The sequence below is a fragment of the Varanus komodoensis genome, unplaced genomic scaffold (assembly GCF_004798865.1).
Source record: "Varanus komodoensis strain SLA01 unplaced genomic scaffold, ASM479886v1 scaffold7_1, whole genome shotgun sequence".
Classification (NCBI taxonomy): Eukaryota; Metazoa; Chordata; class Lepidosauria; order Squamata; family Varanidae; genus Varanus; species Varanus komodoensis.
In genome coordinates, this window is record NW_025336479.1 from 11,395,034 (window position 1) to 11,406,662 (window position 11,629).

General features: G+C 42.5%; 2 protein-coding genes across 2 annotated transcripts in view; both read left to right on the forward strand.

Annotated features, from left to right (window-relative positions):
- The first annotated feature begins 490 nt into the window (after positions 1-490).
- On the forward strand, positions 491-4,202 carry DNAJB1 (DnaJ heat shock protein family (Hsp40) member B1). The gene is made up of 3 exons (XM_044453903.1): positions 491-772; positions 2,597-3,162; positions 3,578-4,202. Exons 1-3 carry the CDS (start codon positions 562-564, stop codon positions 3,806-3,808), a joined length of 1,008 nt encoding a protein of 335 aa, XP_044309838.1. The 5' UTR covers positions 491-561; the 3' UTR covers positions 3,809-4,202.
- Positions 4,203-10,492: 6,290 nt separating this feature from the next.
- Positions 10,493-11,629, forward strand: part of GIPC1 (GIPC PDZ domain containing family member 1) — a 34,687-nt gene continuing 33,550 nt past the window's right edge. Inside the window, exon 1 of the mRNA XM_044453859.1 lies at positions 10,493-10,532. The gene's annotated coding sequence lies outside the window, so the exon portion shown is untranslated. The remainder of the gene's footprint in view (positions 10,533-11,629) is intronic.

An 11,629-nucleotide genomic window follows, 5' to 3' on the forward strand; every position in this document is an offset into this window, starting at 1 on the left:
TCTTAGGTTTTCCAAGCGTAGGATCAGCTAAAATGTAACCTATGAACATGCCTCTGCGGACTGGCTGGGTTAGTCAGACAACAGCAAACAAGGGGCGTGGCCTATGGGCAGCGCTCCTCCCTCTCACTCGAGCGCCAATGACTGCAGGGCTCCGACCCCGAGATCTTTTAATGGGAGAGTGGCAGCATCATCTCCTTCCAGCCGAAGCCCTTTGCTTCGCCTGGGTCAGCATCACAACCGTAGAACTCGGGAAGGCGAAAACCGTTGCTGACCCTGCGAACGCTTTTCGCCCCCGCAATTAAAGCAGGGGGCAAGATTCCAGCAACCGTTACTTCCCTACCAGGAGTGACGCACGCCGCAGCCTTATTGGCGAAGAGTACAAGCTGCTAGACTGTGATTGGCTGGAATAAAATATATGGGCGTGGCTGGAGCGGAGACTGTTGTGGTAAGCTCTGGAAGATTCCTCCGCCCGTCGTATAAATACCGAAGGGGACGTACTTTCTGCGGAGCTATAGTTGCGCTGCGTGTTGTGAGGTTGGTGGCGAGTTTTTGCGATCGGCGATGGGGAAAGATTATTACCGGATATTGGGCCTGCCCCGTGGGTCCACAGAGGAGGACATTAAAAAGGCGTATCGTAAGCAGGCGCTGCGTTATCATCCGGACAAGAACAAGGATCCCGGAGCCGAGGAGCGATTCAAAGAGATCGCCGAGGCATACGACGTGCTGAGCGACCCCAAGAAGCGCGAAATCTTCGACAAGTTCGGCGAGGAGGGTGCGTGGAGTTGGCTGGAGGAGGGCGAGGGGGCTTGGAGGGGAGGGAGAAGCTCGTGGTGGGACAGAGCAGCCGCTTGTGTTCACATGGGAGCAAGTCCCACAGAGACCGACCAGTCGGACTTGCTCCTGGGTAAATTAATGCGGGCGCGCACCAGTTTTTTTTTCTCAATCGTGCTGTAAGTCTGCAAAAGCTGCCTCGATCTGTTTGTCCCTTCTGTTCTGGAAGGGATTGAATTAAATAAGGGAGAGAAATTGCTGTGCAATGTAAGCGGCCAGATGCACAAATAACCCTTCTACGGTATTGAAAAACGTTTATGCTAGAATGAATGTTGAATCTTTAATATGCTTCAAGAACTTGTTTTGACTGCAGAAGAGGGTTGCTGTTGTTGAAACGCATGGGAACTTAAATTGAACAAAGTTCGCTGCCTTACTCGTAACGTTGTGCTCGAATGGCTTTCAGCAGAACATCAGAATACTTTATATTGCGTACTTTTCCGCCCAATTGCTCTTTTCGTTTTTGCTGACGTTGCCTCGATAAGTGCCGTCAAGCTGCGTTCTGTTCTTCTAGGTCATAACTTCCCCCTGATTTTTCCTCTTAACCTGCCTTCACCGAATCTTACGATTTTTTTAAAAGAAGAGGTATTTTTGGTGGCTGTTAGAGTTGTTAAGAAGCATTTCTCTATAGAGTTGTTGTTAGAATGACAGTTTAGCAATTAATCCACCAGGACTGGTTTCCCAACAAAGGAAGGGGAAAGTGGGGGAAAAGAACGAACAAGTTCTTGTAGTCCTGGAAACTAGCCAGATGAGTTGCCATCTTTGAATTGTTCTGATTCTGTTAAGGTCACTCCTCAAAAATCCACCATTATCTTATAGGTTCTTCCTGTCTGGAAAGCCTACTCAGAAATCAAGTAGAAATCATTCCATTAAGGAAGATATTTTGAATAGGGGGCATAGCTTTTAAAATTAACGCTTCAAAGATTTGTTAAGATTTTTTGCAGTAGTAAAGCTTGCTTTATGTATATGCCTCCTGTCAACTCATTCTGGCTTATTTGTGGAGGACTTGTTTTGAGGAACATCAGTGGTGGCTATAGTGCATGAAATAAAAGCCCTAAATGTACAAATACAAACTGCTAGGTTTGTAGAACTCTCTTGACCCTCTTGCATTCATAGTACATTATTGAACAGTTCCCTATAAATTTGTGTTGGTGCCATGTACTGCTTGTATAAATTGGGCTGCATGACAGGCTATCTAAGATAGGTGGAGCTCCAAAAGTCTTCTAGTAGCTGCTAGAATATTCTAGCACTTTCTTTTACTAACCTGTCTGTTAGAATATTTCATTTGATAGGATTACTTTCCCATAATAATCTTTATAGATCAAATAGTTTGTAAGTTATATCAACTTGTACATTATATTAGCCTATTTTCGCTTTTTGAAGTAGTACTATGTGCATAGCAACATTAATTTGATTGCTGAATATGAAGTAGATGGCTAGTTTCTGATTGATTTGACTTATACAGTAGGGTTCTTAACAAAGGAATCAAGGAAGGGGGAAAGGAGGAGAGAAAAGTTAGAACACTTCTAAGGATATGTGTTAATATATATTTTTTGTTGGTTCCTGCAGATCAGCTCTTTGATATGGGGTGTCCTCACAGTATTTAACTACAATCCTAATAATAGTTCTTTTAACAGTAAACTTAAATGTCAAAGTAAAAAGAATATTAAAGGACAAGCTTTTCAGGATTACACTTCCTAATGTAACATAAAAGATCAGTTCAATAACTGTTTCAAGAGGTTTTATTTGTATGTTCTCTGAATTTCAGGACTAAAGGGAGGTGGTCCCAGCTGCAGTGGAGGAGGTCTTAATGGCACTTCATTTACCTACACCTTTCATGGAGATCCTCATGCTATGTTCGCGGAATTCTTTGGCGGGCAGAATCCTTTTGATACTTTCTTTGTGCAGAGAAATGGAGATGAAGACATGGATGTTGATGACGCCTTCACATCTTTTCAAAACTTTGGCAATATTGGCTTTTCTCGAGGTCGGGGAGGCCATGAAAACCTACGCAAGAAACAAGACCCTCCCATTACCCATGAATTGAGAGTATCCCTGGAGGAGATTTATAGTGGATGCACCAAGAAAATGAAAATTTCTCACAAACGTCTTAATCTAGATGGGAAGAGCACTCGTAATGAGGACAAGATTCTAACAATTGAAGTTAAACGTGGCTGGAAAGAAGGAACTAAGATTACATTCCCCAAAGAAGGCGATCAAACACCAAGCAACATTCCAGCTGATATTGTCTTTGTTTTAAAGGACAAGCCACACAGCACTTTTAAGAGAGACGGGTCTGATATTATATACCCAGCCAAGATCAGCCTCCGTGAGGTAAGTGGTGCTGCCAGATTTGTTAGTGACACATGTTTGAAGTTCCTAAATTAACTTTACTTTTGCTATTTCCAATCCAGTAAGATGCTTAGAAGCATCTTTCCAGCATCTGAACAAGTTCTGTGTTGTAAATTTATGTCTGTCACAATACTGAATGGCTAAGTTATCAAGACATCAGAGCTTCAAGGAACCATGCTTGAGGCAGATCTCATCTAATAACTTGCAAAGTGGGACACACTGGGAATTCCTGGTGTGGTGATGTAGATTCATTTTAGTCTACCTTATTCTATTTCTTAATGAAGATATAAAATCACAATTAGAGTTCATGAAGTAAAACAAGAATTAATTTTCTAGAGGAGGCTATCTTTTCTACCTAAAAAAAATGTTCTAATCTCTGCTCTTTGTTTTTATTTAGGCTCTGTGTGGCTGCACTGTGAATATACCAACACTAGATGGTAGGTCCATACCAATGGTATTCAAGGATGTCATTAAACCTGGAATGAAGCGAAGAATTCCTGGAGAAGGCCTTCCCTTTCCCAAGAGTCCAAACCAGCGGGGTGATCTTATTATTGAGTTTGATATAAGATTCCCAGACAGAATTCCACCGTCTTGCAAAAGTACCCTAGAACAGATCTTGCCAATATAGTAGGACTGACAGAGCTGGACTGCAGTGCCTCCAAACCCAGAGGATTTGGGGCTGAAATCAGGATTTCAGGGTCTGTTTTGGCAGTTGGTATGGAGTACCTTCGTGTTGCAAAGAACTTTTCAGAGAGTCCAGATCTTGCAAGATGAATATTGCACTGCTCAGTGACTGTAGACCCAAGTTGTCATTGTTGAGAACTCTTAACAGCAATGAGCAGTTACTGATAAAAAGTCAGCAGAACATCTCACAATTGAACATAAGGATGACAACCAGTCATGATTCCTGCCCTCATTTATTTGGCTTGCCTAAGTTAGGGCGTGCCCATGTATGTTCTCCATTGAAAAGAATGAGACTAAAATCTAAACTGGACTTCATAAGTAAACTTCATCTCTTGTCACTGCTGTATTGTGTTGTCTCTTGTCACATTCTACACATCCTTTTTCCCAGTGAGATATCTTCACTGTTCAGTTCTCTAGCTTTTCCACTCTTCTAATGAATGCCCTTACTAAGGTTTTCTTAAGTGGTGCCATCTGCTGATGCTTCTGGAAGGAAAGTATTCTGAAATTTAGCAATGAAGATAATTTTCCCTCTTTCAGAAGCATGGGTGGACATTCTGAGATTGTAAGATTCTGGCCAACAACACAGCCTGATAACTTCTGGAAAGCTTGTAAAGAGATACAAGCTTTTCAGCAAAATCTGAGTTTTTTCCTATACACTGATGAGTCACTCACCCTGTGTGTAATGATTGGGCGCACAGAAGATCTGTGTCAAATATTCATAGTCAAAGACTTGTTTGAATAAACAGATTTCAAAGGGTGTGAACCTTTGAAAAGTATGTACAAAAATAGGTATTTTTATAGGGAAGTTTTTGTTTCTAGTAAACAATTGCCTTCTGTAAATATTCAAATAAAAATTGATATCAACTATTAAAAATGGGCAGATGCTTCAGGACAAAAGTAGGTAGTCCTTGGTTTGTGGTTGTGAAGCAAAACCAGACAAGTGCAGTATTTTCCTCATCAATACAGGTATTTCAGTAATGCACTGTTCAAAAACAAGACTACAATGGAATATATAGGCACATTCAACAGTGCAAAGAGCATTTTTTAGCTACAACACAAATTATGCACCTATTTTGTTACATTTTCCACTAGCCAGTGTTCTGACTAGGCATTCAACTGTGCTGTCTTGATCCTAAAGAAGGATTAAACTGGCATTGAGTGGGAAGGAAAAAGCTGAAACTACCATAGTCAAGCTTAGCCAGTTTCTTCTAGAAAGGTGTCCTCAGTTTTCTCTGCAAGATCACTTCTTACCCATTCTTTTATGCAAAATGTTCTTAAAAGGAGTTGTGATTGACCAATGATGTGGGTTTTATAGAAAAAGGAGAACTAGAAAATTTTCTAATACTCAAATTTCTGTCACTGCTTTGTAGTATCTCTCTGTATGCTTCATGTATATTTTCAGGATTGTTCTCTATGTGTTACATGCTTCATTCTTGTTGCATTGTTAACATACTCCTCTCCAAGATATTTGTGTATACCAACTTGTCTTTTTTCTTAAGTGTTTTTACTATAGTGGTGCTGTACACTAATCTTGTGTTTTGACATTTTGACTTAGCTCAAAGTAACCAAAGTTACTGGATGAGTCAGGGGAGACCTAATGTGTTATTCAAGAGAAGAAATGAGGTGCTGTGTTAAGGAATGTAGAAAAAAAGCAGTAGTCCCAGTCTTAGTTTCAGTTTTCCTTCCATCTGTTGAATGTTTAGCAATAGAGGGCAAATACACCATGTATAAATCTGGTCCAGACACAGCCTGAGTCAACTGCATCATGCCCAGGAAGGGGTTGTCATACTTTATTTCAGTTGCCCCACAGGCAGTTGAGCACTAGGATTTGTCAGTGTCTGTTTTAGAAGAATAACTTAGCAAAAATGATATCCTATGTGTAGCCCAGCTACCATAATTGCACTAAATAGTTTCCCCAACATCACTGCAGTTGACACTGTGCTGTAACCATTACTAGTTCACCAAGAAATGTACGTTCAGCTATAGAACATCAGTCTGTCTCATGTTTCAGGTGCTATATGTTGTTTTGCACATAAAACAGGTATTTGTGAATGTTTAGCACTTAATATGCATATATGAAAGATTCTTCCTGTGGGAGAAATTAGTTAGAAGCCCATATTGGTCTTCAGCTGATGAGCCAAGACCCACTGCTGCAGTAATGGCCCATATGCTTCCATGAGGACCATTCTATCCCTGAACACATTTCTTGCCCTACTTTTTAAACAGTTTCTTACTGGTAGCTGGAGCTGTGAAATTTATTTCTTTTGTTGCTGAAAACAGTTAAGAAGAATGGCTAGTATGTTGGGAATACAGGCTCTACCTTTGCCTTGTCTTTTGAGGAGGTTACTTGCTCTCCCATGGCAATCAGATTGTGATGGAACCCACAACAAGTTTCTCAAAATTGCCAAATATGCTGAAAGCCCAAGAAAAATTCCTAGCCCTGTGCTACTAGATTGTACTGACAGCAACAACATGCTAAAAGTAGCTGCATTACAGCAGTTATTTTATCTGGGTGCTTCTGTAGCAGTCTTGTGATAATGACAATGGTCACGAACTCTTTGCAGAAAGTCAGCATTATGTAAACTTATAAAAAGTTTCTGCCTGCTATGCCCGACGGCCTAATGATAGTATCAGGATTATATTTAAGGGGTATACTCTAAACTGCTCAGGGAAAGTCTAGGCCAGAGCGAAAGGGAAATAATGTCTTTCAAGTGTACTGCCTAGTCTACTGTTTATATAAAACTCATGGGAACTGCATGACTTGAGAAAAATTTGCTAGAAGAGATTTCATAATAACTAAAGAAAGTCACTTATCAAAAGTGTGAATGGGAGCTTCCACCATATTGTCTAAGGTTTAGCATTATAGGAAATCTCATTCTGTGTGCAGAGACTGCCCTATGTGTCAAGTTTGCCTGTGTACTTTTTTTGCATGGATGCATATTTATGCTTGAAAGCTGTGGCTATCAGAAGCTTTACTGTTTGCGGATCTACAGTGCAATAGATGTATGTATAATTACCACATGACAATTATGTGCATACAATTCCTTATCTACAAGCATTATAGAAACTCTATGAGAAGAACCCCTAGCTCAGATAAAGACAGTAGTCTGAATTCCGTTTTACTGTTCAGATTCCATAATTAGACCATCTTCCTGTAACATATGGTAACCTATCCCAGACTGGCAAATACCACAGGTTAATTCATCAGGTACACTTCAACCCTGTCAGAGCTGGAGCTGCTTCAAGTATGGCTAGCATTTTGCCAACTAAAATACTCCTTGTTGCCAACAGTCTGCACCATGTCTGTGCTATGTGTGATTATCAAGTATATGTGTAGTCCAGTAGGTAGAGCTGTAACTGGCTATACCTTCCATTGTATGCACTGCATATGTACCATTACTGGAACGTGTATATACAAAGATGAACGATAAGTAGATTAGATGCCATTTCTAATGTTGAAATGGTTTATTGTAGGAATGCCTTTGAAGTTGTGTTGGCTCATCCTTTTGGCTCAACCATATTCCTTGGTTAAGTTTGTAACGAGTACTTCATGCAGATGTGCAAATATTGCTGCCATATACTTCCCAGACCTTAAATGTGTGCAAATGTTCAGCTTTAAAAAAAAAGTCTGTCAGGAAATTGCAGTAACCAATAAAAAAGGAACCAGGACAAGTGGGGGGAAATTAAAATCTCCCCTTTCTGGACTAACTGGAGTCAGAAGTGTTGAAAAGGTAGAAAATACTGAGGATTACATTCCCAAATGGGGAGATAGTCTTCTCTCCCCATATACCTAATGTTTGATGCTTCTAGCTTGTGCTATTCTTTTCTCTTACTATAACTTCTTCCACAGTCCTTTGCAACAGTGTTCAAAATAGGTGACAGTGGGCCTCTTGTCATTACTTACTGGATAGCCATAAGAGCATCCTAGTGAAAGTGGTAAAACTGTATTTTTTAAAATTATGGCACCCCCCCCCCCCCCCCGCAATTGCAGATGCAACTAGTCTTTACCAATACCCCTTTTAAAATATTTTGGGGACATGACCTTAGAAGCACCTAAGAGTTATTTGACTAAAGGAACAATATAGAAATGCTTTAAATAAAATAAATTGCCAGTTTTGTTCATCTGACAAAAGGTAAAATTTTTGATTCCAGAAACCAGATGTTTCAATCTTGGAAAAACATAATGGAATTCCTATGAAAGTTCCCCTAAAAATGGTTTTACCATGCAAGTTCAATAGACTAAGAATACTGTAGCTGTTCAAAATTCAGTAGTCCAGAATAACCCATAATAGAATAAACCCATAAATGAAGATGCCAAAAATAAACTTTGAGAAGCAATGTAAAAATGATAGTCTGTTTAGACAGGTTAAGCAGATGGGATGGTGGAAGAAGAGGACCATCCCTCTTAAATGTTAGTTGCCTGCCTGCACGTGTATATATTATAGGTGGCTTGATAACATTGTGCTTATACACTGATGCAAATTGATAGCTTACCATGGACAGTTAAGACGGTGCATTGTGTTTAATATGAACAGACCCTGCAGAGAACTCATGGTGTGTAATGGTGTTCTAGTCCATGCTGGATTGTTGCATCATCAAGACCCAGGAGATCAAAATGGAATTTGGGCCTTGGGCTGAAAGAGGTTCTAGGCTGCTGCGCTAAATAGCTTGGAGCCAGTTTTTAGTCTCCCAAGGTTTTCAATCTTATTTTTAGTACATTTTAGATCACTAGTCTGATAATCTGCTGTTTCTTTTTTCTCCTTAAATACTGTAATGTACTTTTGGATTTTATAGATGTAATGTTTTAAACTCAAATTACTGAGAATGGTTTTTATATATGAAAATTATTAATGAACTGGAGTCTGGTTTGCACATTGCAACAGTATGCAGTGGTAGAGGCCCATACAAGCTGGAATGGAGCCTTCTGTTTTTTGATGTTACTCACCCACTCTGCCCCAGAGAAGATAAATTCGACTTATATGAAATTGAAGAAAATTTGTTACTGTATTCGTTCTCCAGTAACTGGCAGTACCCTAATCCCACCCACCAGCCTTCTTCAGGCAACAGGATATCAAACTAAAATTCTCAGTAGCTCGCTGGCAGGACCCGGGGGTACCCGTGCAGATGAAGGTGGAGGCAGAATGGCTTGCTAGCATGCGGGGTGGTGGGTTGTGGATGACCTTCAATGCACTTCTATGTGAGGAGGGCAGCAAGACAGAGCATCAGCTAACCCCTGCCCCTAGTGAGCCTCTAAGTAATGGAGGTATAGCCAAAGTGGGGAATTCATTACGTTTGCTGGTCTGCTGAAGAAAAATTAGTAAGCTGTTTTAATCATTAAAAAGAAAATCTAGAATGTGTCCATTCCCCCACTTAGGCAGGCCACAGTCCCAGCACTGGCAGAACTTTCTCCTTGGCGTGCAGCGAATTTGCAGTGAGGAAGATCGTAAGTAAACTTCGTAATATATAGTGTGGGGACAGCTTATGGTTGTTCCGGCCTGCTCCGAAGGATTAAAGGGGGCTGCCACACCCGACCTTATGCGCTGAATTGAGGCTCGCTGCAGGACTGCCCCCGGTCACAGTACCTGTCTAATCCCCTTATCAAGATATTTGTGGAGATAAAATGGCGGGAGACGGGATAGCGATCAAGCATGATAGACACTCTGAGATGGGTGGAATAATTACATGGAAGTTCTCCGAGCTTACTCGCACGCAAGCACACACAACCACACAGTCCAAGCCTAGCAACAGCCACTCCTTCGATGGGAGTCTACACGTCGACCTTTATCTGGGTTCCTCTGAAGTCTCCAGTTACATCTTTATCATTTTCACTCTCCTCCTCAGCCAAAAGACAAGACAAGACAAAGGGCTCTCCGAGGTGTGGAGGCTCAAGGGAGAACTTACACGCACACACCCCAGTCGACCCCCACCGGACGTGGCCGTGGGGTGGATGGCGGGCGAGGCTATACACTCAAGGCGCTCGTTTCCATTCCATCTCTGCGTTCTCCTAGCAGCCCTTCAAGCTGAAAACTAGTTTCGGGGCAGGGCTCGTTGGGAATGTTAGTCTCCTCCCAAGCCGGCTTAAAGGCCAACTCGGTGCAATGAGAGAGCGGCATGCCTAGCCCACAGCGCGCAGCACATAAGCGCCAGGCACCGACAAGTCGTGCTCTCTCCTGCCATCAGCTTGTATGCCTCGGGTTCAGACCGCGCCCGGCCTTCCGCCTCGTCACTGGCTGCAGGGGCACAACTGAGCTCTAGGAGGCCGTGAGAACAAGCGCGATCTGAAAGTAGCCTTCCCGAAGAGGAATGGATCGGAGCGTTGGAGAAATGGAGTTTGCAGGATCCCGAACCTTTTCCCAAACAGGCCCTTTCCTCGCCCCTTTTCAAAGGTCGCGTGTTCCATTCGTTCGTGCTGTTTTTTTTTCCTCCGCGCTCTATTCCGCCCCTTCCATTGCGCCTTGAATGCGGGGGGAGGGAAAGGATTTGGGATGAAAGACCAGGAATGTCCCGCCTTAGTCGAGTATGCTGCGATTAGCTAAGGAAGTATGCGAAGTGTGCTCCGATTGGTCGGTGGGCGCGGTTTTTGGGGCCCGCCTCTGGCTGGGGACAGGTTCGGCTGTGCTGCGCTGTAGTTTGGCTGAGGGACGGGCCCGGCGAGGGAGCGGACGAGGGTAAGAATCGTGAAGGAGAGGGCTTCGTGGGGCGGGTTCCTTTTCCAAACGGGGTTTCGGATACAGGAAGGGGCGCCTGAGGATGAAGGAAGGTTTCGGTCATTGCGGGGATGAGGGAGGGAGAAGAACCCAGGCGTCTTGGCTTCCAGCGTTTCCCCTCATCCCCACCCCCACCCCCTCTCCGCATGAACAAGCTTCCTGCCTGTTTGCACATGTAAAAAACCCGACTGGGGTTGCCTGGATACGAAACACGTCGGAAGGTGTAGCAGTTGCCCGAAACGTCTAACTTAAATGGATTATTAGCTGGTCCCAGGATTCCCTGGATGGAGTTCTGGATTGTAACTAAGTTGATAGTTTTCCAGAACACGCTTCAAGTTCTGTTTTTCTTGAGAGAGAGGGATAAAATAAATGTTCACGTTCAGCACTGCTGTATTCTGACAGGTGAAACGTTCTGGAAGGTTAGAGACAACTAGCCAGGTTTTATAATCAAGTACACTTTAGACCCACACTTGTTTAAAATGTACTGAGACCCTTGGCTTTTGTTTGTTCACCCCTTGCTGTTTCTGCTGCCAGTAGGCCAGGAGAGTATGCAGGCAGGTTAACTGCAGGTTCTCATTGATGGCAGGAGATTTAGTTTCACTACTTATGTTAACCTTTGTTTTCCTTTGTTGTGTTGAGGATAGCTTAATAGCAACATCCAAATTATCTGTAGCAGAGGAAACTGTTTTTCCTGTCTTTCTGAATGGTATCTACCATCCCTCCAGTGAAATCAACCCTACTGCTTTCCTAGGAAACTGAGAAACAGAAAAGCCACTTGGCATTAATCTTCCTTTTATGAAAGATTAATCTTTCTACATGCCATGTTCAGCCCTTTGAGGTCTCCCATCTCCCCTAGCGATGGCTTCTTTTTCTGAAATGAGGTGGTGTTCCTCAGTACTTTTGCTGGATTATGCTTGGCTCTGTAACTGGGTCTTTTTCTCGTTGTTGCTATAACTGGCCCTGCTTTTAGAAGTTGGAGAAAACCATTTGTAGTCTAGTTGCCATTGAACAATTGGACCCTCCTTCCATTTCATTCTTAACTCTGGGAACAGTTTAAA